Source organism: Microtus pennsylvanicus, chromosome 10, assembly GCF_037038515.1.
Source record: "Microtus pennsylvanicus isolate mMicPen1 chromosome 10, mMicPen1.hap1, whole genome shotgun sequence".
NCBI classification, from domain to species: domain Eukaryota; kingdom Metazoa; phylum Chordata; class Mammalia; order Rodentia; family Cricetidae; genus Microtus; species Microtus pennsylvanicus.
Genome location: NC_134588.1, coordinates 110,811,080 through 110,838,952, shown reverse-complemented (window position 1 = coordinate 110,838,952; position 27,873 = coordinate 110,811,080). Strand labels below are relative to the sequence as shown.

At 47.4% G+C, this 27,873-nt stretch overlaps 1 protein-coding gene across 2 annotated transcripts in view; it reads left to right on the top strand.

The window, feature by feature from the left end:
* Positions 1-27,873, top strand: part of Hhat (hedgehog acyltransferase) — a 252,716-nt gene that overhangs the window by 56,272 nt on the left and 168,571 nt on the right. For both annotated transcript variants that reach the window (XM_075989510.1, XM_075989511.1), the window contains exon 8: positions 18,191-18,341. In XM_075989510.1, coding sequence (XP_075845625.1) covers positions 18,191-18,341 — 151 coding nt within the window. The remainder of the gene's footprint in view (positions 1-18,190; positions 18,342-27,873) is intronic.

Sequence of the window (27,873 nt, the reverse complement as noted above, 5' to 3'; positions counted from 1 at the left end):
TCCTGTAGATACAGTAGATGGTGTATGTGTGTGCATGCAGTGTGCACATGTCCTGTAGATACAGTAGAGAGTGTATGTGTGTGCATGCAGTGTGCACATGTCATCCTGTAGATACAGTAGATGGTGTATGTGTGTGCATGTGGTGTGCACATATCCTGTAGATACAGTAGAGAGTGTATGTGTGTGCATGTGGTGTGCACATGTCCTGTAGATGCAGTAGATGATGTATGTGTGTGTATGTGGTGTGTACAAGTACATTTCTCTGCCGGTCTCTTACTTGCTTGCATCTTTCTCTGTCCTGTATCAAGGTGGGGTGGAGGTCTTATGTCCCCCAGGACAGTCTCTAACTATAGGATTTGTCTGTGAGAAAACCATTGTCCTTTATTCCTCTGCTCCTAGCAACAGAGGACATGTTCTGCCCTGATCTCCATCTGCCTTCTCACTTGTCCTGCTCTGTTCCTTTTGGGGACTCCCGCATTCATCTGTGGCCTGCAGGAGTGCATGTGCATGTATGTGTTTGCATACATACCTGTGCATGTGTGCCTCTGTGCCTTGGTGTGTGCACGCATGTGTGTGCGCGTGCGTGTGATACTCCAGACAGATCAAGCTGCTGAAGGCAGGTGTGTAAGCCTGTCTCCTTATATGCTGGGTGATTTGTAGATTTCTCAGAATCTCTATTGTTCTTGTCACATGTACTTTGTCAGAATGTCTCTGAAACAGGAGCCTCACAGGACCCAGAAACCACTGGGTTGCTTTAGTAATAGCCTGTTCTTTCTGAGTAGATTTAAAACCTCAGAGGATGTTTGCACAAATCCCAACAACATTTTCTTTGGAATGGGGGATTCGTAAGAATCGTTTTTATCCACGTGTCCCAACTGCATGCATCTGTGAAGCTGTGTGATGGTTCGGTGTGTGCTCACCATGTGCTGATGGAGCCATGGGGTTTATCTCCTTGTTTCAGGCTCCTCTTGCCTCCACGTTTGTAGCTGGAGGTCCTGAAAACTGTAAACTTTTAACAGTATCAACTGTTAAGGAAACAATGAGGCAAACAGGATAGGACCTAAGGTTGGTCTATAGTGGCAGATCCCCCTTACCGAGCCTGCTTCAGCTTAAGTCTGCGTAGTGGAAAACAACTCAAAATGGTGCTTAAATAGCAAAGAAAAGTTAGCGTATGTGCCAGTCACACCTGACAGCCACCTGGGAGGGGCAGATGCAGTGACTCAAATCCAGCCCGTGAGCCTCCTTGCCTTGCTGAAGAACCAGAATTTCGGAAATGCTTTGTTCCCAGAACCCATTTACTTCTCCTCCTAGCTTTTCAAAGATAACATTTTTTTTTTGAGTGTGTGTGGGCTTACCATTCTCTTGTCTTTCATGGCACTCGGACCATAGTTAAATACCAGCAGTTCCATATTTTAAAATGTCCTCCAAGCAGATTCACACTGTAGTGCCCTGGGATGTGACCTCTTGGTGTGGCAATGTCTGTGAGACACACCTGTGTTGGTGATTTTCTGTTGTGATAAAACACCATGACCCAAGGTGACTCATAGACTCAAGAGTTTATTCTGGATTATGGTTCCAGGGGGATCCTTCATATAGGGAGGCATGACAGCAACTGACAGGGAAGGAGGAAGGAACAGAAAACCAAGAACTCACATCTTGGCCTGTAGGTACAAAGCAGAGAGAGTGAACTGGAAGAGGACGAGACTATACACTCTGAAAGCCCACTCCCAGGGACTTACTTCCTCCCAGCAAGGGTGCCTCTCCTAAACTTCCCCTGAGAGTGTCACCATCTGAAACCAAGTGTTCAGATTCGAGACATTTCTTTTTTTTTTTCTTTTTGGTTTTTCGAGACAGGGTTTCTCTGTGGTTTTGGAGCCTGTCCTGGAACTAGCTCTTGTAGACCAGGCTGGTCTCAAACTCACTGAGATCCGCCTGCCTCTGCCTCCCCGAGTGCTGGGATTAAAGGCGTGCACCACCACATCTGACATATTATGTCATTATATAAACAGTTTGGTCTTGACTTTGAAATGAAGAATCTTATTGTCTCCCCAGTTGTAGTAATTGGAGTGGCGGGGCTGCGTCCCCAGCACCCCGGCTGTCTGGCTAGCTCAGTCGGTAGAGCATGAGACTCTTAATCTCAGGGTCGTGGGTTCGAGCCCCACGTTGGGCGCCATTTGTAGTAATAGGAGCGGCGGGGCTGCTTTTTTCTTGTTTGCTTAGGTAGTATTGTATCTTTCTGGAGTCTTTGATGGAGTTAAGAATAGTTAGTTATAGTTTTTCTTAGTTATGATAAAGATTATTGTAACTTTTACTTGATAACTGTTTTTGTTATATGTAATTTTGCTATGTTAAAGCCCTTTTTTTGTTTAAACCAAAAAAGGGGAAATGATGGAGGAAGGTCATTGGTTAAATAAAAAGAAATTGCTTGGCCCTCATTGCTTAGAAGATAGGTGGGAGGAGTAAACAGAACAGAACGCTGGGAGGAAGAGGAAGTGAGCTCAGACTCCACAGCTCTCCTCTCGGTAGCAGACGCCTCGAGAGACGCCATGCTCCCAGCTCCTAGGCAGACGCACGTGATGAAGCTCCGACCCAGGATGGACATAGGCTAGAATCTTCCCGGTAAGTGCACCTAGGGGCACTACACAGATGATTAGAAATGGGCTAAATTAATATGTGAGAATTAGCCTAGAAGAGGCTAGATAGAAATGGGCCAAGCAGTGATTAAATGAATACAGTTTGTGTGTTGTTATTTCGGGCATAAGCTAGCCAGGCAGCCGGGGTGCTGGGGACGCAGCCCCGCCACTCCAATTACTACACCCAGTGGCACCTGTGGCCCAGAGAATGACCTCATCTGCACACAGAGGAGTTGCCTCTTCTCCCCACACTGATGCACTTGAGGTTTTGGTGAATGTCATGCCTTAGGGCCCTCTTGGAGACAGAGCACAGCATGTCACACTTTCACACCAGATAAACCCACCGTCATTCTCACTGCCCGGAATCTGTGATTCCACCAGGCGCTTTGTCACATACACCTGGGTGTTGTGGTGTGGGGTTTCCAAACACTCCCAGACAGGTAGTGCTCCCAGCTCCCACGGCCAGCGTATGAACTAAATTGATCGACCGGTGCGTGCACCCGTACTGAGGGCAGAGTCAGGTTCTGTGAGGTCTCTTCTGCGTCCTTTCACTTTTGTTTAGAGCTGACTGGTATCCATTGTGTGTATGAACCACATTTTCATCATCCATTTGTCTGCTGAAGGGAATCTGTGTTGTTCTCATTCCCTGTCTATTGGGAACAGAGCAGCTGTGAACTCTGCTAGGCCAGAATCTGTGGGGTGTGACATCATATGCCAAGGAGTGATACAGTTGGGATATATGATAGACTTATTTTCAGCTTTTGAGGACTTTTCCACACTGATTTCCAGAGAGGCTGTACTAATTTGCCCATCTTCCACGGGCAAGTCTTTAAGCTGTAAACTCCACACTCCCTGCTTAAGTCATAAACTTACCCCTTCCTCTGGTTTCATGCAAAGATTTCTGCTTGGAAAGCTGAGAATTTCCACACCCCCTTCTCTCTGTTTTGAGTCTTTCTGCTCCTTGCTCAAACCTCGTCTTGCTCTGGGTGTGAATTCCGCATCTGGAGGGTACTGTGGTTAGGTGACCTTCCTGCCCATGACTGGTGGGAAGGACAAGCTGGCCCTGAGACCCAGGGTGTGGCTCTGCCAAGAGGACTTGTCAGGAGCCCTAGCTGTCTCCCCCACTGCCTTCTGAACTGAATGATCCCACCAGACACCCAGGGCTTCGTGAGAGCCTGGAGGACATCTCATTAGCTTTGCTGTGCGGGTTAGGAACCCATCAGCTAAACTCTGTGCACTCAGATGGGATGGACTGTTTTCCTTCTTAGAGCTAAATTGTATTTGAAATTTTTCAAATACATGGTTTTTTTTATGAAAAATATAGAATGAAAAAGGACTCACATCACAGTGTACTGTGAGGAACGGGCTGATTGGGGCGCTGGCATTCTGGGAAATGTCTATCCTAGAATGGTGGGACCTCATTGGAAAGCAATGTTTCCGATAGCTGGGCAGCTTCCCATTGCTTCTCAAGCAAGCGGTGCTTCCATAGCCAAGTGCCACATACTTTGGTTTCTGTCGACATCTGTCTGTCCATCCTCTAGCCTTCCTTCTTCCCTCAGTGCTGCAGCTCCCTGGGCTTTATCTTTAGACGCAGCAAACGTGGCCTTAACCCTGGTGCTTTCGTTAGCTGTTCCTTCAGGTCAGAAGGCCCCTGCCTCACGCATCCTTGCTGTTCTCACTTCTTGTTATTCCCATCAGTCGAAATGCCACTTACCCCAAGAAGCAGAAACAGCCTCCGTGTGTTCCCCTCACTCTTTGGGTTCTCAGAACAGGACTGGTCATCCCCGAGGTTCTCCTCACCTCTCTGCCTCCCACCACACACATATGTGCCACAAAGGAGTAGCCTCATCGGGCTTACTCACCACGGGGTTCCCAGCACAACCACCAACAGTAGTGAGCTAGTTGGCTCCACATGTTAAGTGTGAGCAGCAGGTGTCCTGGAGCTGGGGTGGCTCAGCTGGTGGGAGGGTGAGCAAGTGTGAGGCTCTGAATCTCCAGCACTCAAAAAAGTCTGATGTGGTTGCACACATCTTAACCCCGGCGCTGCACAGCCCCTTACAGAGACTGTGCGTCCTGTCCATACGTAGACATTGACCTCACAGGAAGAGGTGGGGTTACCTTGGAGGTAATAGCTCTCGTTCTACAGTTCTGAGTTTGCATGTCAATGTTCCGACTGCCCCACAAGCTAGGCTCACGTGTATCTGCCACCCCTGTGGGTCTGCCTTCAGGGTCCCTTTAGTCTTGGCCGGAGGGCAGCATCTGCATGCCGATCCCTTGACCAGTGGCCCCAGGCAAGTGCACACCTGCATCTGGGAGGTGATTGATGTTTAGTTCAGTGCCTTCCTGGTAGAGAGAGGGAGAGAGAAGGGGGAAGTATAGAGAGAGGAGGAGGGAGAAAGAGGGACAGGGAGAATGGGTAGGAGGGAAAGACTATCTTTCATAGTGGTTCAGAGTAGACATACTAGAAAGGGCCAGGAGGGGGCAGTAGAAGCTCACTAATATTGAGATGAAACTCAGATAAACTTTTATTAGCCTAATATTTGGCTTCTCCTTAGAAATTAAGGAAGTGTATTGATGTGGTGATGGTGGTGGTATGTGTGTGTGTAAGTGAATGCATATGTGTGTATATGCATGTGTATGAGTATATGTGTATATATGCATGTATATATGAGTATACATGTATATGCATGCGTGTGAGTGTACATTGCATGTGTATGTATGCATGCACGTGTACATGTGTGTATATTTCTCTATCTGTTGCTTCTTGCACAGAGAGGAGAATATCCATTCTCATTCCAGCTTTCACGATGTCCCTGTATGATTTAGACTCCTTTTCATGAAATACCCCTGTAAGATAAAGAATACTCTAGTAACACATTTTTAAAATCTTCTCAAGTTCATAGATCTCAAGTAGAGCACATTTCTACGTAGAGATTTCAGACTCGACTGTTGCTGGTCTCAGTGCGGGCACCCCAGGCCCTTTGTTTCTAGATGGGGGCCTGACACTGTTCCCAGTGCTCTGCTCAGCTGACTGGGCAGTGGCTGTCTCTGTCTCTCACTTTGGGCCCCAGTGGAGTTAGTTCTGTCATCCTGCTGGCTTCCCCTGACTGTTGTGTGGTATTTTATCAGTTTGGGCGCATGTACCGGGAATGACATGCCCAGTTAGCTGCTCCAGGTAGAAGACTGCTCAGGTGTGTGTGGCAGAGACTCTGGTGAAGGTTTGGGTGGTCACACAGATAACCTACAACCAGGGATAATGCCCGGTTCCTCAGCTGGGCTTCTCCTCCTCCACACGCCAGCCTTTACTGTGTGTCTTACCCTCTCCAGTTTTCTTGCAGACTGGGTTTTCTAAAACACAAACATCTGGACTTCTTAGGGCTGTCACTATAAGAGTGGGAGGCTATCACATCTCTTCCATTGCCACCTCTGAACCTGCTACCCTAGCAGTGCTGAGCTGTGGCCATGTTTATACACAGCTTGAGTAGGTTGTTATCTGTCTAGCCAAATCATCCTTCAGAACTTGGTGCTTTGGGCTGGAGAGGTGGTTCAGTGGTTAGGGACGCTTGCTGCTCCTGTAGAGGACCCAGGTGTGGTTCCCAGCCTCCGTGTAGTGGCTCACAGCCATCTGCAGCTCCAGTTCTAGGGGAGCCGATGGTCTCTGTGGGCACTAGGCACACACGTGCACATGTGACACACATATGTATATGTGGGTACTTACATATATATACATATAGACATATATATGTATATATATAAAATAGAATGTTTTTTAGAAAATTAAAGGCACCTTGTAGAATTGGCTCCCGTGTTTTCATTCCCAGCTGTAGCAGTGGTGACTGCCAGGCAGTTTTCTTTCCCTGTAGCCTCTTCCTTGTTGCCCCGAGGGTCATGCAGGCACTGTGTTGTTGCCTGTAATACTCCAACGGTATCTCCAGAGGTAAGCCCCAATTTAACTGCAGACTCTCATAGGAAGGCTGACTGGAACCATTTGGTGTTATGTGGCATGTGTGTGCAGTACCTGTGAAGGACAGAAGAGGGCATCAGAACCCACCTGGTGTGGATGCCAGAAACTGAACCTGGGTCCTCTGCAGGAGCAGCAAATGCTCTAAACCAGTGAATCTTCCCCTCCCCAGCCCTCTGTGAGGTCTTCTTCATGGGTGTGTTCTGGGTCAGATATGAAGTGCTGTCAGGAGGGTTTAATGGTGCCACGATGAAGAAGTAGTACTTACTGCCCTAAACCCCTAATTTAGGATGCCTGCTCTGTTTAACTATTCAGGGTTTTTGTTTGTGTTTGTATTTTCCCATATTAAAATGATTTTTGAATATACTATACTTAAAAGTTTAGTTGAGTCTTGTTTTTATTGGACACAGTTTTCATCTCCATTGTGATGTAAAAGGTTAAAAGTAATTGATAAAGGGGACTAGCAAATAGGATTTACTGTTCTGGAGAGTAATTGATAAAGGGGACTAGCAAATAGGATTTACGTTCTGGAGAGTGACTTTCTCCTCAGCAGGTACCCTTTCTTTGAGGAGCAAAATTGTTTGCTTAAATCTTATAAGAGGAAACATTATCCAACTGAATTTTCTCACATTTAGAGTGTCCAAAGAGTGAGCACCTTGGGAGGTAGCACTCTGCAGAGTTCATTTTGCTCCTTTTGACCCTGAGGTAATTAGACGGAGGGTTAGCGAGATCTTGACAGAAGACACAGTTGCCTGGGAGACATTTAGTTTCCAGCTGCCCAGCTTCAGCTCCATCACCGTCTCCTGTCACTTGGGGAGAGTGATAGCAGGTCTGTCAGGGGTAGATACAGCTGCTGAAGGGACGACCTGAGGCCCCCTGACCTTGACCTTGGCTGGGAACTTCCTTTGTGGGACTGGCAGGCTTCCGAGAGTGCAGCCCTTGACAGCTGAGGTCCGGCTGATCCATCTCATCTAGATGAAGGGGCAGTGAGTGTCCTGGCTTCATAGAGCCGTGAGCCTGAACCAAGTCATGAAGGGCAGCTGTGTGATAGGTGCTCTCCCTGTGTGCGCCTCTCTTGCTTCTCTCCTGCTTTTGTTTATCCAATGTTCTTTGAGGCTAGCTTGGGTGAGGACTTCCAGACTCTCCGTGTATGCTCCCCCCTCCCCCCTGCTATGTACAATAGCCTCCTTTGGTATTAAAGGCTTCCCTGTCTTTTGGTCTGTTTTGTATAGACTCAGGCTCCATGTCTACCTCAGTTTTGGGCCCGAGTCTCATAGGTGAGGCGGCTGAGGTGGTAGCTGCTGGGTACCACTGCTGAATAGAGTCTTAATTTTTTAAAGATTTATTTTAAATTAGCGTTGTGTGTGTGCGTGCACGTGTGTGTGAGTGAGTACAGTGCCCTTAGAGGCTAGAAGGGGGTACCAGAACCGAGGGAACTGAATTACAGATAGTTGTGAGGTTCCATGTGGGTGCTGAGAACTGCAAGAGCAACAAGTGGCCCTAATGCTGAGCTGTCTCTCCAGTCCCCAGGCAATGGAGGTGGCAGATTTTACACACACACGCAGACACGCACACACACACACACATGCACACACATGCACACACACGTGCACACATGCACACACATGCACACATACACATGCACACACACGCACAAGGCATAAGAATCATAAAGAAAATGCAGCAAACATTTGTTTCACCTGTTAGGTGGCCTAAGAAGTAAAACGACATCAACATAGTTGCAGCCCCTTGGGTCCCTGTCCTGACTGCATTTCCCGCCCTCTGCTTAGTCACAGCCACTGACCTGAACTGCGTGGTTTCTATTCTTTTATTTTTGTTTTTTTTTTTTTGAGACAGGGTTTCTCTGTGGCTTTGGAGCCTGTCCTGGAACTAGCTCTTGTAGACCAGGCTGGCCTCGAACTCACAGAGATCCGCCGGTCTCTGCCTCCCGAGTGCTGGGATTAAAGGCGTGCGCCACCACCGCCCGGCCGTGGTTTCTATTCTTACGCATTTCTTTTCTCTTCTCCTGTCTGTGTTGTGAGCCTTCACATGGCTGTTGGTAGTTAGGAAGATGTGTGCATTCTGGGACAGGATTATCCAGGCTCCACAGAAGGATGTGGTGATTCATCTCTGCCGAGCCGGGACGTCCATGAGAAGAGCTCCAGGCCCCTGCTTTGTCCCTTCTGCTTGGCTGTCGAGTATCTTAGGACACAGCCTGGCTTCCTGTTCTCTGGGGACCTGCACTCAGCAGGGTGTTAGGGAGCAGACGGTCCCTAGCATCACTCTGGAGCTAGTGAGGTCTGCTCTTGCTTTTTTCCTGAACCGTTTGTGCTGGTCCTCTCCACCCAGGAAGCCATGGTGGCTTTGCCTCTAGAAGTTCTGCCTATGTTTTTCCTTCCTTTCCTTGTTTTTTTATGCTGGATACATAGTCCCACTTTCTTATGCGGGACATTTCAAGGTGTCAGCGGATGCTGGAAACCTTGGGTAGTCTTGAATACTATGTATACGTGCTTTTCCCTGCATGCACACACCAATTTTGAGGTTCATTTACAGATTAGGTACACTGAGAGATGGGGAGTAAAACAGAGCCATTACAGCAGTGCAGCCTGCTGTGGGAGCTAGGGAGATGACTCAGCTGGTAAATGCTTGCTGTGAAACTGTGAGGACCTGAGTTTGACCCCGTGGATTAGTGGTGTGTTCCTGTAGCCTCAGCACAAGGGGGTGGGGAAAGGTGGATCTCCTGGGCTCACAGAACAGTCAGTCTGGCCAAATCAGCAAGGGCCCGGTTCAGGCATAGAGTCTGTCTCAAGAAATAAGGTGGAAAATGCTTGAGAAAGACACTTGCTATTGATGTATGTGCTCGCTCTCTCTGTCTCTCTCTCTGTCTCTCTCTCCCTCCCTCCCTCCCCCTCTCTCTGTCTGTGTGTCTCTCTGTCTCTCTCTCTCCCTCTCCCTCTCTCCCTCCCTCCCCCCTCTTTCTGTCTCTCTCTCTCCCCCTCTCTCCCTCCCTCCCCCCTCTCTCTGTCTGTCTCTCTGTCTCTGTCTCTCTCTCTCTCCCTCTCTCCCTCCCTCCCTCCCTCCCTTTCTGTCTCTCTCTCTCCCCCTCTCTCCCTCCCTCCCCCTCTCTCTGTCTCTCTGTCTGTCTCTGTCTCTCTCTCCCTCTCTTCCTCCCTCCCTCCCCCCCCCTCTCTCTCACACACACACAGGAGGCACGTACATGTGCACATATGAACACAACATCTACACAAACAATTCACTGCAGTGAAATGCTATGTAATTGTGGTCTCTCTTAAATATCTTATCTTACTGAAGTCTACTCCATTGTGATGATGTGAGGTGTCAAATTGCTGCATCAGGAAGTAGATGATGGAAACATTACAGCGTAGCATTTGGCTACCATATATTGTCACGTGACTTTGGTGACAGCTAAAACGTGACTAATGTGTCAGTGGTGTGGACAGCGTGGACACATAGGGTAAAGCAGTGATCGGGAACCCTGGCAGGATGGAGCGGGTACCCGAGATTCCATCACCGTGCTTAGGGTAGCCTGCAACAGAAATCTCCAAAATTCTTTGTTTCTGAGATTTCCCTCTGAAACTGTGGAAAGCAGAAGCATGGGTAAGGGTCAGGTTGCTGTCATCAGCATTAATAATGCTTAGAAATGGGCTTAGGAGCTCTGTGAACTGCTAACTAGATGGATGCAGCCTGGGTTCCTGGGACCAGACTTCTGTTTTGAGCACTGAGGGTCAGATGCTGGCTGCAAGTTGCTTTATGTCATTAATAATATCTATAACCAATTACTCAGAGTACCCATAGTAGGGGTTATGTATTATGTGGCCATAGTTGGAGCTATATTTTAATGCTTAGATTATTAAGCTGATACATAAAACATAAACTTACATGTGTTAATGAGTTACTATGCTGTAGTGGTTCTCAACCTGTGAGATTATTTTTTGCCTACCTGAAATAACCACACAGAAAATATATTAATTAAATCACTGATTGGCCCATTAGCTCTAAGTTCTTATTGGCTAACTCTTACATATTAATTTAACCCATCTCCATTAATCTGTGTATTGCCATGTGGCAGTGGCTTACTGGCAAAGTTTTGACAAGTCTGACTCTGGTGGTGGCTCCATGGCTTCTTTCTGACTCCACCCTTCTTTCTCCCAGCATTCAGTTTAGCTTTCCCTGCCTACCTAAGTTCTGCCTTGTTATAGGTCCAAAGCAGTTTCTTTATTCATTAATGGTAATCACAGCACACAGAGGGGACTCCCACATTATCTTGGCAAATAAAGAATTGGCATGCTTTTCTTAGGATGCTTGGTTGGACATCTGTGGCTCTGATGTCTGACCTTGTGCATAGCTGTCATAAACTTATGATCTATTTACACAAAGGCTTTAGTCTAGTTTGAACCTGCTCTAAGGTGAAAGTGAACTGTGCGCCTCCTAAGTGCTGGGGTTTAAGGCCTGCACCACCAAGATGCCCCCATCTTAAGCCATTAGAAATATTCACCAACAGGTAAATAGAGCTGTGTTACATGATTATAAAGATATGTGGCTCATGTTTTTCATCCACACTGGGGTAAAAAGAAACCCCAATCATCTTCAGTTAGGTTCAGCCACAGTTATGTTAAACACCCACACAAAATCCTTTCTTTAGCTCCATTGTTTATGAAAAGTACCAATGAAAGATGTTTTTGTGCAAATGACTCATAGAGGTGTATACTCAGAGGTGGATTTTAATTCCTAAGCCTCAGAACGACACCTGTGCGAACCAGTGTCAGAAATGAAGGCGGGACTGGAGACGCGAAGCATTCCTTCCAGCCTTCTTGAGCTGGCCTCCTGCTAACAAGGCCCAGGATGCTCCCCTGCCTCCTGTCTGCAAGAGGTGGGGGTGACCTTGAGCATCTGACATCCGTGCTTCTGCAGGTTGGTCATCTTCGGCTGTGGGAGCTTGTGCCACTGAAGCAGCCTCTGAGCGTACTGCCACCCCTGCTCCAGACTGTCCCCAAGCAGAGCCTGCTCAGAGTAAAACCTCACTGCTGCCCTCCCAATAGACACTTCACTCTGAGCTTCACACCGAGTGTTTCCAAGATGGTGGGTCCAGCACATACCTCTCGATGAATGTGTAGTGTCTTAGGTTTTTTTTTTTTTTGTCATGAAGCCCCAAAAGCAATTTGGAGAGAAAATGGTTTCTTTTGCTTACTCTTCAATATCATAGTTCATAATCAAATGCATTCAGGACAGGAACTTAAACAGGGCAGGCATGTGGAGGCAGGAGCTGCTGCAGAAGCCATGGAGGGGAGCTGCTTACTGACTCGTTCCTCATGGCTTGCTCAGCCTGCTTTCTTATAGAACCCAGGACCACCAGCCCAGGGATGTACCACCCACAATGGGCTGGGCCCTCCTCCACCAATTACTAGTTAAGAAAAATACTCTACAGACTTGCCAGCAGCCCCATCTGTGGAGGCATTTTCTCAACTGAGGTTCCCTCCTCTCAGATGACTTTAGCGGTATAAGGTTGATATAAACTGTCCAGCACATGTAGTGTATAGGTAATGAACGTGTATATTTACACATATGATGACGTTTTTCTTGGCATTTTTTCAGTGTTTGTGTGTTTGGATGTATGTAGGTGCACGTGTATGTGTGTGGGGGGGTACATACATTAAAAAACATGTGTGCATGCTTGTGGAGGCCAGAGGTCAACCTTGGGAGTCATTCCTCAGAAAGCCATCCCACCATTTTTTTAAATTAAATTTTTTTTTTTTTAGTTTATGTGTATGAGTGTTTGCCTGCATGTATGTAGCGTATTGTGTATGAGCACCTTGTGCTTGAGGAAGCCAGAAGAAGACATCAGATAACATGGAACTGGAATTAAAAATGATCGGCGACCAAAATCAACTTTATTTTTACAGATAAAGTCAGTTGAGGGTCTGGTCCTGCAGGGTCACCTGGGCTCGGGCTCCTGTAACTCTTTTTGATTGTTTTATTTGGTGGCAATGAGTCCAACCTGCCCGGAAGCACCGAGGATGTTTCTCTCTGTTGACACCCCCTTTGCAGAGTGTATGCTGGTTAGAGTCCACTCAGTGGGGAATCCAAGGCTCCCCAGTAAAGAGAACACGTGACTCGTCAGACCTTTAAGACATTTTAACAAGTGCTCCCTAGTCCCCTGGAACCTAGCTGGCCTTGGAGGTCAAACGTCTGTCACGGAACCTGAAACTCCCAGATTTGGCTCGGCTGGCTGGTCACTGAGCTCCGGGGATCTGTCTGCCTCTACTTCCAGTGTGCTGGGCTTGCAAGTGCCTGCCATGGGAGAAAAACATCCCTGCTGCCGTGTTTGAGCCACCTTGACTCATGACATTCTTGTATTCCGTGACTACAGAAGTTCATGTAACTATTTGCGTGGTAGAACATGTCATCTGGGATGGCCTGAACCTGTGTTGCCAGGCAGCACCCATTCATATTTGACTCAGAGTAAACATGAAGCAGAAACTGAGGGGCAAAGAGTCCTCTTGCCTGTGACGATGGATAAGATTTGAGTTTGAAGTGATAAAACATTCTGTCATTGGCAAGTGATGGTGGCTGCACACATTTGTAAATATGCAAAAACCTCCTGAATTACACTCTAAATGGACAGATTCCCTGACAGGAGTGGCTGGAGAGGTGGTAAACATGGGGATCTGAGTGTGATCCCCAGCACCCACATGAAAAGAAGCTCTGCAAACCCAGCTCAGGAGAGGGAGAGTCGAGTGGATCCCCGGGGCTTACCAGCCAGCCAGCCCAGTCTGCTTAGCAAGCCGCAGGTCCCACTGAGAGAGCCTGTCTCAAGAAGCAAGGTGGGGCTAGCCAGGTGGCTCATGGGTAAAACCACTTGCCATCAAACCTGATGACCTGAGTTCAGTTCCTGGCATTTACAGGGTGGAAGGAGAGAATTTGTTGTGTGAAGTCTTTACTCTTTTGGATTTTGGGGGGGGCCACTACCCAGCTTCCAGAGAGGCTTCTTCTTGGTTATGAATGCCTGGCCTTAGCTTAGCTTGTTTCTTGCCAGATTTTCTTAGCTTAATTTATCCCAACTACCTTTTGCCTCTGGGCTTTTCCCTTTCCTTACCTCTGTATGTCTTACATTCCCTCTCTCTCCATGGCTGGCTGGGTGGCTGGTCCCCGGAGTCCTCCTCTCTTTGTTGTCTCATTGTTCCTCCTCTTCTTCATTTCTTCTATTTATACTCTCTGCCTGCCAGGCCTATCTATCCTTGCTCCTGGCTCACTATTTTTTCTTATTGAGCTCTACATTTTTCTCTGCTCCCCTCTGTGCCTCTCCCCTCCCCTTCAACCATCTCCCATGATCCCTTCGCTCCCGGTTTACTCAGGAGATCTTGGTTTTTTTTTCTATTTTCCATGTAGATTAGATCTATGTAAGTCTCTCTTAGTGTCCTCATTGTTGTCTAGATTCTCTGGGATTGTGATTTGTGGGCTGGTTTTCTTTGCTTTATGTTTAAAAACCACTTATGAGTGAGTACATGTGATAATTGTCTTTCTGAGTCTGGGTTACCTCACTCAATGTGATATTTTCTCTATCCATTTGCCTGCAAATTTCAAGATGTCATTATTTTTTTCTGCTGTGTAGTACTCCATTGTGTAAATGTACCACATTTTCCTTATCCATTCTTCGGTTGAGGGGCATTTAGGTTGTTTCCAGGTTCTGGCTATGACAAACAATGCTGCTATGAACATAGTTGAGCACATGTCCTTGTGGCACAATTGAGCATCCTTTGGATATATACCCAAAAGTGGTATGATTGAGTCTTGAGGAAGGTTGTTTCCTAATTTTCTGAGAAATTGCCACACTGACATCCAGAGGGGTTGTACCAGCTTGCACTCCCACCAGCAATACAGGAGTGTTCCCTTTACCCTACAACCTCTCCAGCATAAGTTGTCATCAGTGTTTTAGATCTTGGCCATTCTTACAGGTGTAAGATGGAATCTCAGAGTTGTTTTGATTTGCATTTCTTTGATGACTAATGATGTTGAGCATTTCCTTAAGTGTCTTTCAGCCATTTTAGATTCCTCTGTTGAGAATTCTCTGTTTAGGTCTGTACTCCAGTTTTTTTTTATTGAATTATTTGTTCTTTTGATGACCAATTTCTTGAGTTCTTTGTATATTTTAGAGATCAGACCACTGTCTGATGTGGGGTTGGTGAAGATATTTTCCCATTTTGTAGGCTGTTGTTTTGTTTAATTGACCATGTCCTTTGCTTTACAGAAGCTTTTCAGTTTCAGGAGGTCCCATTTATTAATTGTTTCTCTCAGTGTTTGTGCTACTGGGGTTATATTTAGGAAGTGGTCTCCTGTCTGGCTCACTATTGACTGATCAGCTCTTTGTTGGGACCATCGAAGGTTTTAGACAGGCAAAGAATCACAGATTCACAGAGTTAAACAAATGCAGCATAAGCAAAAGTCACACACCTTAAAATAATATTCTACAACAAGAACTGACTCCTGCAAGCTACCCTCTGACCTCCCTGTGCACACTTAAGCACACACACATACAAATGAATAAATATAAAACAAAACCCACAAGGATGGTGCATGAGAAAAGACACTCAAGGTTTACATGCATGTACACACACGTGCATGCACACACACACACACACATGCACACACATACAAATGGATAAATAAATATAAAACAAAATAAAACCCACAAGGATGGTGCATGAGAAAAGACACTCAAGATTTACATGCATGTACACACACGCATGCACACACATGCACACACATGCATACACACATGCATGCACACACACACGCACACACAATAAGAAATGAGTGAATGAACATGAGGCTCTGTGATGACCTCCTGGTATTTCTTAATTGGAAGAACAACTGCGTGGAACTTACATGTGACATAATGCTTCTCAGGAGATTCTCATGGATCCTCCATGGAAACACACAGAAAAGACCTGGGGCTCTGGTCCCACTTCCCTTGAGCTTCCCGGGACACCATTGTAGATCATTCACTTGCTTCCAAAGGGACAGCGACAGCGAGTTCATGCGGCATCCAGGACTTTTCTCCTGTTGTAAGAGGGACACTGCGGAATGGCTTGTGCAGCTGACCAGTCGGCCTTCAGACGTCTAAAGGACAAGCTCCAACCTCACAGAGACACAGACAGAGCTGTCACTGCTGACCTCGTAGTCACGTCATGGGATATGTGGCTCTTGCAGCAGCCCTGCACCACATGGGAAGCGAGCCCCCCCTCAAAGTCAGAGAATACAAGAAAGCCACAAATCATGGGATTTTCTGGACATGTTGTTGGGGACATCAGGAAGGCAGGTTATACCAAACCAGAGAAATCTTTGTTGTAGCCGCAGATGCCATTGTTAGCTTTTGGGATGAGGGGAGTTAGTGCTCTACTAAATCATTACATCCCCAAGTTTCACTTGATATTTGAAAAAAACAGGTCAGACAAAGAGGTGAACAGGAAATAAGTATTTAAGGAACTAAGGTGTAGCAAGGCAATTTGGCTCCGTATCAGCAGCAATCCAAGTCTCCACGATGATGTAGTAGTTGATGGTTCAGTCTTGTAGACTTTAACAAAGACATGGCTTTTGTTCTGGGGACTTCAGTTCCTGTTTTGTAAGATAGAGTACTATCCCATTGTCTGGATCCACCGTAACTTAACTGCTTGTTGACGGACGTTTGGATTGTTCCCATCTTAGAAGTTCTGTAAGACTGCCTGGATGTCTCTGTGTAGAGACCCTTGCATTTCTCTTGACCAAAGCCTGGAATTTCTGGGACATGGGAAACTCTAATTGTTTTCCATTTTAGTTATTGTTTTTTTTCTGTTTTTTTTTCCCACGGTATCTGTGTTGTAGGACATTCTTATGTGCTGTGTATGATGTCGTCACCGACACTGTCTGATATGGCTTTTGGATTCTGTTTTTCTGTTTTTTCCATGGTAGCTGTGTTGTAGGACATTCTTATGTGCTGTGTATGATGTCTTCACCGACACTCTCTGATACGGCTTTTGGATTCTGTTTTTCTGTTTTTTTCCCACGGTATCTGTGTTGTAGGACATTCTTATGTGCTGTGTATGATGTCGTCACCGACACTCTCTGATATGGCTTTTGGATTCTGTTTTTCTGTTTTTTTCCACGGTAGCTGTGTTGTGGGACATTCTTATGTGCTGTGTATGATGTCATCACCGACACTGTCTGATATGGCTTTTGGATTCTGATGGGTACAGGTTTTGAAAGGACTTGTGAAGGATCACCCCATCCTCCTAGTTTTTAAGTGAGATGGGTATTTTTGCATGCTTTTTTTCTCTGTTACCTGTGAAAGCATGCCTTGTGTGCTGGTGAGGTGGCTTTGTTAGAAAAGACCCCTGCCACACAAGCCTGGTGCCTTGAGTTCAATTCCTGGAGCTCCCAGTGAAGAGGGGACCAGCTCCCAGCAGAAGAAAGAACAAGCTCCCAGTGGAGAAGAGGACCAGCTCCCAGTGAAGAGGGGACCAGCTCCCAGCAGAAGAGAGAACAAGCTCCCAGTGGAGAAGAGGACCAGCTCCCAGTGGAGAGAGGACCAGCTCCCAGTGGAGAGAGAGGACGGGCTCCCAGTGGAGAGAGAGGACGGGCTCCCAGTGGAGAGAGGACCAGCTCCCAGTAGAAAGAGGATGGGCTCCCAACGGAAGAGAGGACCAGCTCCCAGTGGAAGAAAGAGAGGACGGGCTCCCAGTGGAGACAGGACCAGCTCCCAGTAGAGAGAGGACCAGCCCCAGTGGAAGAAAGAGAGGACCGGCTCCCGGTGGAGAGAGAACGGGCTCCCAGTGGAAGAAAGAGAGGATCGGCTCCTAGTGGAGAGAGGACCAGCTCCCAGTAGAGAGAGGATGGGCTCCCAACGGAAGAGAGGACCAGCCCCCAGTGGAAGAAAGAGAGGATCAGCTCCCAGTAGAGAGAGGATGGGCTCCCAACGGAAGAGAGGACCAGCCCCCAGTGGAAGAAAGAGAAGACCGGCTCCCGGTGGAGAGAGAACCAGCTCCCACAAGTTGTTCTCTGCCTTTCACGTGTGCACTGTGGCACATACACATGCGCGCACACACACAAACACATGCACATAAACTTTTTAAAAAAGACGTAGCTTGCAGAGAGGTCCCCTTGCCTGTGACAGTAATAAAGGTGATCTCATTTTTAATAAAGGTGGTTACTTTTCCATTGCCATGATCAAACACCACAGCAAGGCATCTTATAGAGGAAAGAGTTTATTATTTGGGCTCATGGTTCCAGAGGGTTAGAGTCAGTGATGGTGGGGACAGTATGGGGCAGGTGGCAGACTGCAGGGCAGGAAGCTAAGTGCTTATATCTTGAATCACAAACAGAGTGAACTAGAAGTACATAGCTTTTTACTCAAACCTACCCCAGTGACATTCTTCCTCCAGTGGGACTGCAGCCCTTAACTTTCCCCACACGGGACCAACTAGAGACTAGGTGCAGATGCCCAAGACTGTGGAGGGCAAGAAGGGACTGGAGAAGAAGCAAGACAGACTCAGGAGGCTGCTGTCTTTCGCTGGTATGGCTGACAAGGCCCTTTGCTTTTCAGGAGGACTGGCCCTGGCCCAAGTACTCTTCTTCTATGTGAAATACTTGGTGCTCTTCGGTGTTCCTGCCCTGCTCATGCGCCTGGATGGGCTCACACCGCCACCCCTCCCCCGCTGCGTCAGCACCATGTTCAGCTTTACCGGGATGTGGAGGTCAGTCTTGTGGTTTGTTTAAGTCTTTGGGGGTGTGTCCAGTGGGCTTCAGAGAGTTTCCTCTTTCCCACGCCACGCTAGGTACTACACATTCTTTATCCCGCTATGACAATGGCAGCCCAGGCTTTCTGACCCTCACAGAGTGACCACAAAGCTACGGAGGTAAGTGAGGCAGGACTCATACAGGGCTATGATGTCTCACTGTTGTGATAAAATACACGGGTCAAAGCAATTTAAGGGAAAAGGTTTCATTTCGGGTCGCTATTTGAGTATAAAGACCACAATGGGAGCCCTAGATGTGGGAGCTTCGGAGGCAGCTGGTCACATTGCGGCTGCAGCCAGGAAGCAGAGAGCAGTGGATGCTGGTGCTTACCTCGTTTTCTCCTTTTTATGCAATCCAGGATCCAAACCCGGGGAATGGTACCACCTGCTTTTAGGGTGGGTCGTCCCTCCCCAGCTAACCTACCCAAGATGGTGTGCCTGGAGGCTCGTCTCCCAGGTGACTCTGGATCTGGTCAAACTGACAATAAACATCATCACAGACATGCTATGGGGTCTTCATCACTCTGCTTTCCTTGAAAAGTGAGCGTGTAAGACACACCGTTGACTCTAAACAGGCGGAGTGTAACAGCCTAGGCCAGCGCTCACTGCCATTTACCCATTTGCAGGTTTTGAAAAACCTGGTCTGGTCATCTCATCTCTTCAGTAACAATAGTAGTGTGATGTGTACATCTGTCTCCAGAAGTTCTTTTGAAGAAGAGGCAAGCCACAGAAGATGCTTCCAGATGCCAACACTCACCTTGTGTTGTTCTGTGCAGGGTCCATGCAATAGACTGATGTTTTCTCTGAGTTCTTTGGCTATTACTGATAAGCCCCCCGAACTTATGATTGGCCTGGGACTTTTTGTTCCTAAAGATCCCCAAGTCCCTTATCATTTGTGACGGCTGTTTTCCAGAAGGACTTGTTTGCACATGAGTTTTTCTGACCATATCTAGCATGTAGCAAGGGTCGGGATTGCTGTTGCAATCGCAGACCCAGTGGAAGAAGCTCAGGGGGACTACTTAAAACTTGGTCTTCAGTTCCCTCGCTTGCCTCTTTCTAACTCTCGCCCTGTTCAGAGTTGCTGTTTGCCTCCTTCATCTGTGTAGACGGAGGTAGCAAGAGAACTCAGTGAGTGTTGCCAAACCCCTTCTGGAGGACACAGGCAGCATGCAGTGTTGCTTCTCCATAGCCGTGTGGGCACATGTGGCTTCTGTATGCACGTGTTAGCTGTGTTTGCTTTATGGGGTTGGAGGTTTCCTGTAGCCATAGAAGGGCAGCTCAGCAGCTCCCTTGCATCTCCTTTGTCCTTTCATCAAGATTCAGGCTGGTCTTTTTAAAGCCAGGATTGGGGAAGGCAGAGGGACTCTTTCCATGGCTGGATAGCTTTTGCTGAGATGAACCTCACTGGAAGCTGTCATCCTGTGACCTGCTCAGAAAAGGTCGCTTCCTCAGTCCATGGTGGGGACCGGGTATGATTTGGGAACATGTCACAAGCATCTGGTGGGAGCCCTGCATGGCTTCTCTGCCTGTCTGTTGTGACCATCTTCTCTAATGTACTTGGGAAGGATTTTTTTTTTCCTGGGGACTTCTGCAGGGTCAGCTGGAGTGGTCACCATGGTGACCAGGATGGTTTCCTTGTCCATAGTTACTAACTCACTGGTTGCTACAAGGTGGCTGTGTTCCATACAGCAATACAGATAACTGTCTGTTTTTGTTTTATTTAATCAACTTTAATTTTTAAAAATTTTTAAGTGTGTGTATGTTTCTGTGTCTGTGTCTATCTGTCTATAGCTATGCATATGTGAGTGTATATATCTGTGTATCTGTATATAGCTATGCATATGGCCCACTTGGAGCCCAGAAGATTCTTGACATTGAATGCAGTGGGGCGGGGGTTATAGTTACTTTGACCCATCCTGTGTGAGCACTAGGAGCTGAACTTGTGTCCTCTTGAAGACTGAAGGGCAGTATACACTATTAACTAATGAACCATCTCTCCAGCCCCCTTATTTAACTTATTTTTGCCCAAGAAAGGTCCTCATCTTACATAAACTACAGAGATGGCTGAAACATATCCGCCATTGTCATGTAACAAATGGTTACTCTGTGGGGCTCCAAAGTGTGAGCCCTTGAAGCGACGGCGATTGAAAGTTATTTGCAAGAGCCCTTGATGAAAATATGAATAGATTCTCCTCTAGGACTGATGTAGGCTCCAGTTCTAGCTTCTGCAGCACACAAGACTAGAAGGTTCCTTCCCATTTTAGATTTATTGATCAAAGCAAGTGTCTGTGTGTCTATGTGAGCCTTTGTGAGTTTGTGTGGTGACTGAGGAGGCCCATGGACATCAGATGCCCTGGAACTGGAGTCACTGGTGTTTGTGAACTGCCAGGTGTGGGTTCTGGTAACTGAACCTGAATCCTCTGCAAGAGCAGGACGGACTCTTGCCGGCAGCGCTGTCTTTGTTTTGTTCTCGAGACAAGGTGTGGCTGTGTAAGCCTCCGCTGGTTTTGAAATCACGAAATTGGCCTCTTGTTGTAACAGGAGGCTGCTTGTTTGTTCTCAGCTGCTCAACCCCAAAATAAGCACACAGAAACCATATTATTTGCAATGCTATTTGGCCAATAGCTTAAGCGTGTTTCTGGCTAACTCATATCTTAAATTAAACCATCTCCATTAATCTGTGTATCACCATGAGCCTGTGGCTTACTGAGTAAAGTTCAGACATCTGTCTCTGGTGGGGCTACATGGCTTCTCCCTGACTCCGCCTTCTTTCTCCCAGCATTCAGTTTAGTTTCCCCCACCTACCTCTGTTCTGCTATAGGCTCAAAGCAGTTTCTTTATTATCCAATGGTATTCACAGCATACAGAGGGGAAATCTAAATGTTAGGGTTACTAGCATGCACTACCACATCAGCCCCTCCGTATTTTTTAGTTTCTTTCCAGTGTGCTGGATACTTAGAAGAAGTGCTTGTGTCTTTGCACGAGGTGTCATTTTCAGGTTAAACAGCCGAATTTCAGAATCCACGTGAGCCTCTGAGCTGTGGTGCCCAGGGGAAAGCTCAGGAGAGGCTTTTTTTCAGGAGAATAAGAGTGCTGATTGTCTTTGTGTCATTTGTGACTGTTCCTTCCTCACAGGCAGGTGTTTCAGTGTTGTGTGTGGGAGTGCATGGATGTCTGGTGTATGTGTGTGCTTGCGCAGTATATGTGTGTGTACATGTATGTGTCTGTGTAGCACCTGTGAGTGCATATGTACATGTGTGTTCATGAATGTGGAGGCCAGAGGTAAATATTGGGTGTCCTTCTCAATTGCCCTCCGTCTTCTGAGACAGTCTCCCGCTGAACCTGGAAGGCATTGATTGGCTAAGCTGGCTGGTTAGCAAGCTCTGAGGATCTGCCTGCCTCCGGCTCTCCTGCACTAGGGTTGCAGAATCCATGACCACACCCAGCTTTGTTCTGTGGGTTTCATGTTACATTTCTGGGTTGTGGTCTTTTAAGGGAAGGCAAGTTGTGAAGTTGTGATGCCTAGTATCCAACTTTACACCCATGTCTCTGGGCTGCATATGGGGTGTTGCTGCAGACCAGGAATGGCTCCCTCTTCCTGAGTGTAAGCAGAATTTAGTCAAGAGTGGAGGGGAAGCTGGCGGAGCTCATGTTCTGCTGGGCTGTGGTGGAGGGGAGAGGTTTAGAGCAATCTCCTGGAGGCTACTGAGTGATTCTCTCAGTCTTCTGGAAATAGATATCGAGTGAAGTTAGAACCAATGATGAGACTGTTATTAGCACAGCACTTTATACACCGAACACGAGGCTGGCTGACTGTGCCATCTTCCAATCAGGACTCCAGTGCCAGCAGCCCGCTGAGTCATTGGCACCTGAGCTTTGTAGCCTAGAACAGACGACTCTGGCCATCGGCAGGGAGATGGTCTTTCTTGACAGGACGGTTTATGTTGGCCATGAAGAACGGCTGCTCTTTCTGATGGCCCCCATCTACAGTTGGGACCTGCTGGGTCTGTTCATGCCTGTCCCCAGCTTTTCTTTCCACGGATCTCATTGAAACATTTACAAACGTAGCAAAGCCCCAGGGAGCAGCTCTATTCCCGTGGTGTGAGTTTTCCACGGCTGTATGGGGCTGAGAAATTGAAATTTCTACGCTTTAATCTCTAGGTTTCATGTTTTAATTTAGAGGAGCTGAGATCTCTAATAAGTATCTTTTGCCAAGAGTCATTAAAGATGGCGTTGCCTGTCTGAGGTTCCAAATTAGCATTCTGATGGTGCCCCCGATTTGATTCCCAGCTATAGAGGTGAAGTGTGCAAAGTGATAGGGTTTCCCACAGTGGCTGGTGAGTTATGGGTCAATTTCCGTTATCTCAAGAATCTCAGGCAGCTTGCCCTCCACACTGCTTGAATTACGATGCTTCCCAGTCTTTGCAGGCAAATTCATGCATCATCTGCTATCCCAGAGGAATCTGGATAGCAGTTGGTGCGGGTTAGACTTTATTGCATGAGTATATCTTTAGGCTGGGAGGAGGAGCAGGAGGAGGAGACCCAGCACTTTCTCTCAGTGGGGCATCAATTGCCCAGACTGGGAGGCCAATAGAAGACTTTAGCTCTCTAGGTAGGGAGCTTGTTCTGCGGTGCAATCAACAGTAAATCCAGGGATGGACGGCTGCTTCTTTGAGCCTCCTGCCTCTGAATGAGGCTTAACTCCAGTCGTAGGGCAGGGTGCCAGGATGCCATGGCCTCCCAGCATCGCTGGTACAGAACAGAGATTAGGTGAACCTAAAGAGGAAAGGGGGAATGGGCTTTGTTCACAGTGCTCACCCTATCCAGAGGGACCCTGGTCCCCAAGAACTTGCTCCTCATCAGCTGTGAGACTCTTTCTGGGCCAATATTTTACCTCTAAAGTGAGGATTTGTTACCGGGTTTGTTTTGCTTCAAGGCTGTCCTTTCCATTTTCCTTGTGTTGAAGATTTTTCTGTGTTCAATTGTGGACGGGCTCTTTGACAGAAGGCTTCTAGAATAGAAGCAGTGTGGCACAGGGAACACCCGGGCCTCTTCCTATGGAGGGCATTGGTCATCCCTCAGTCTTGCTAGTCACCAGAATATGGTGTTGGGGGCACAGGTGTGGGGCCAGGCTGCCTGTGCTTGGGTCCTGGTTGCCCTCGGGAAATCCATGCTGGAGCGATGGACGCGGAATGTCACTCACAAGTGCATGTGTTTGAATACTTAGTCCCTGGTAGATGCTGATGCTTGGGGAGTTTGTTGAACCTTCAGGAGGTTCAACAACTGGAAGAGGCAGGTCACTGGGGGCTGTCCTTCAGGTTTATAGCTGACCTTGCTTTCTGTGTGGTTCTGACTCTTGATCCGCTGGGATAGCAACCCCCCATGTTCCTGCTGCAGACATGAGCTGTTCCCCCTTACCATTCTTTCTTGCCAGGATGGAGTCCAGCTTCTCCAACTGCATGAGCTCAAACAAACCTCTCTTCCCCCATTTTTCTTCTTGTCAAGTGTTTATTTTGTCACAATGATGAGAAAAATGATGAATTCAGTAGACAATCATGGTTTTCTAAAATTCTGCCCATTGCAAGTTAAGAGCAAAGATTCCAGTGTTTTGAATTGGTGTGTAACTGGTCTTTCTCTGGGTGCTGTGAGCCACACCTGAAGGATGTTACACACATCATACATGACCACCATGGTTCTCAGCCTTCCTCACCTCCTGGTGTGTAACTGGTCTTTCTCTGTGCACTGTGAGCCACACCTGAAGGATGTTACACACATCATACATGACCACCATGGTTCTCAGCCTTCCTCACCTCCTGGTGTGTAACTGGTCTTTCTCTGTGCACTGTGAGCCACACCTGAAGGATGTTACACACATCATACATGACCACCATGGTTCTCAGCCTTCCTCACCTCCTGGTGTGTAACTGGTCTTTCTCTGTGCACTGTGAGCCACACCTGAAGGATGTTACACACATCATACATGACCACCATGGTTCTCAGCCTTCCTCACCTCCTGGTGTGTAACTGGTCTTTCTCTGTGCACTGTGAGCCACACCTGAAGGATGTTACACACATCATACATGACCACCATGGTTCTCAGCCTTCCTCACCTCCTGGTGTGTAACTGGTCTTTCTCTGTGCACTGTGAGCCACACCTGAAGGATGTTACATACATCTTGCATGACCACCATGGTTCTCAGCCTTCCTCACCTCCTAATTTTCTTCGTCAGGTGTTCTATGTGGTGTGTCAAAATATTATGTCTACTTTCAATTTTATTGAGAACGAATGCACCTTGAAAGGAATCTGGAAGGAGGAGTGTATACACCTGCGTTAATTACAGTCATCATTTCACCAGACGCTGTGCTCTGCCATAGATAGCAGATGAGGGAGGAAGTTGCCAGCTTGAAGGGAGAAAAGACTTTCCATTCAGACTTTGATGCAAGGGGAGTCTGACAGCTGCTTGTCTTCAGGGTTGGAGTTTTTCTAAGGGAAGTGCTGAGAAAAAAAAGTTTAACTCTCTTACACATTGAGGAAACAGGATGCAGTGTTGGGAGTAAAGCTCTTCTAGAACACACTGTAGAAGCATTCAGATTCTAGCGATGAAAACAGAGCGGCTGTAAATACGTAGCTGGGGTTCTGTGAGATGGTTATGTAAGTGCCTTCAACTGTGTTGAGCGTGAGCCTGAGATAGGATGTGGGAACCAACTCCCTAGAAAGTCATTGTGGAAGTGGCGGAGAAGGGTTCCATTGGCAGAGAGTTGGTTTGTAGACACCAAAGACTAGGAGGAAGGAGTTGCCTCATTAGTCACTGACTGGATGGTGGTGTGGGCTATTGAGGGCTTCCCCCATTATGTTAGAGACAGAGATCTAGAGACTTCTCTGATGCCCACACAGAGATGACTTTTTCTCTCATGGGTGTTTCCCTCTACACCCCTTAGCCTTTCCACCCCTTTGTCACACTCTGCCCACATCCACTCCCCAGTTCTGTGTTGTAGAAAAGCCTTCAGCAGGTTGGCATCTCAGAGGCCAAAGCCAGAAGTAAACATTCTCCTGTAGTGGCATTTCAGTTGTATTTTAATAAATAAAGACTGCCTGAAGCTCTGAGGGAAAAACAGTCCCACTGGTCAGCCTTACAGACCAGGTTGTGTTGACACACACCTTTAATCTCAGTAGCCACAATGACACGCACCTTTAATCCCATAGCCACACTTGTTGCCATAGAAATTGGGTGGTGCACGCCTTTAATCCCAGTGGTGCACGCCTTTAATCCCAGCCCTAGAGAGGATTATAAAACAGGATAACACAGCTCTCAGAGACAATCTCATTCTGAGATTCCTGGAGGCGGGGTCACCATTTCAGACTGAGGTCAAGGTAAGAGCCAGTGGCTGGCTGTTTCGCTTTTCAGATCTTCAGGTTGGACCCCAATTTCTGACCCTGAGCTTTTATTAACCGTGTATCATTCTGCTTTTAGGTTTGCATATCCCCCTGTGTAGTAACCTCTCCTTCAGGATATACAGGGTCAGCAGAGGGCGGGCAGGGAAAGATAGCTGGATAATTTCATCTTCTTCAGTGTCATTTCTCTTCCACGTCCACTGTGGACAAGGGGCATCTTACTCTTGTGGCACACTCCTTAGGAAAGGAGCCGTGTGTCTCAGCTCTCATAAGAAGAATAAATTTTCTCTTTGTAATGATAAGAAAAGTACTTAAGATTGGATCTGGATTTGATTCTGAATTCCTGAGCAACTAGGTCATGACTAGGGACTAGGGATCGCTAAGACACAAAATGAGTGATTCCAATTAAAAAAATTCTCAGTTGAATGAGCTGATTTATTCTGTGTAATAATCTTATCAATAAGGATGAAGATATAATCAAAGGCTGTGTCACATATTCCAGGTCTTACCATTGGTAAGAAAGACTTTTGTTGAATCACGAATTTTCTCAGAGATGAAAATTCATGCATTCTACATCACTGTGGGTGATTATATTGCCTCTTTCTGTTATACCATGAATAAGTGCAAGATTCTTTTTATTTGTTCATATTATTTTTATTTACACATATGTGTGTATGTCTGTGTGAGTGTACGTCACATGCATGCAGGCACCTGCAAAGGTCAGAAGAGAACATGGGATTCCCTAGTTGTGAGGTTTTAGGAGGCGTGAGCTGCCTGACACAGGCGCGTGGGTACTGAACACAGATCCTCTGCAAGAGCAGTGTGCGTGTGTGCTCTCAACTTCTGAGCCATCTCTCCAGCCCCAGAAGCACTCGTTGGTGCCGTCTTTTTGAGTCCTTAGACTGCCGATTGGTTTGGCTTTGCTGTGCTGGCTTGTGTTGCTATTTCAGGCCCTCTTGTAATTTGCCATCTTCATTCCAACAACCCATGTGCATAGGGGTTAGTGTTACAGTCCTGGATACAAGCAGGGCTCTCTGAGCCTGTCCAATTGCTCCCCAGAGATCAATGCTAACACTTTGTCTTTATGAAGAACTCTAAACTGTGGCTAACCCATAGTGTAAGATTGGACGGAGTCTCTGATTGTCGTGCTTAGAAGTGTTGCTTATTTCTTGCCATGGTGTGCAGCGTGGCCTGGTGTGCAGCTGGGCATGGTGTGCAGCTGGGCATGGTGTGCAGCTGGGCATGGTGTGCAGCGTGGCATGGTGTGCAGCGTGGCATGGTGTGCAGCGTGGCATTCCTGGCATGGTGTGCAGCGTGGCATGGTGTGCAGCGTGGCATTCCTGGCATGGTGTGCAGCGTGGCATGGTGTGCAGCTGGGCATGGTGTGCAGCGTGGCATTCCTGGCATGGTGTGCAGCGTGGCATTCCTGGCATGGTGTGCAGCGTGGCATGGTGTGCAGCTGGGCACGGTGTGCAGCTGGGCATGGTGTGCAGCTGGGCACGGTGTGCAGCTGGGCATGGTGTGCAGCGTGGCGTTCCTGGCATGGTGTGCAGCGTGGCATGCCCCAGAAGTTTTGAGGTGAACATACAGAGGTTTGAGGCTCTCACTCCATCTATCATTCTTTTGTGCTCTGTTTAAAGACACCTTGCTGATGCATGATTTTGCCTCACTAACATTGAACTCGTGCCCAGCGGCACTGGAACTCGGGCCTGAGGGAAATGGGGGAACACTGACACGATTTTTTCTCAGATAAGATGCTCCATGGCTTTTTCATGCTTAGGACACCACGCAGTACTTCCTGTGACATGCTTAGGAGACAGTGATGTCGTCTCCCAGAACACACCAAAATGTGGCAGTGTAGATGGGATGCCAGTGTGGAGTGCACCAACAGCACAGCGAGCCTTTTCCTTCTAACAGGTCCAGAGACTCGCGGTTCTGGCTCTGAGCTTGAGTAACTGCACAGATGTTCATCTGGAGCACTCATGGGTTTTATTGATCAGATAAACTCACAAATACAGGGACCTGGGATAATGAGCATGGATTTTCAAGGGGCGAGGCTAGGCCTCACCAAGAACGTTACATGCAGTGCAGACCTGA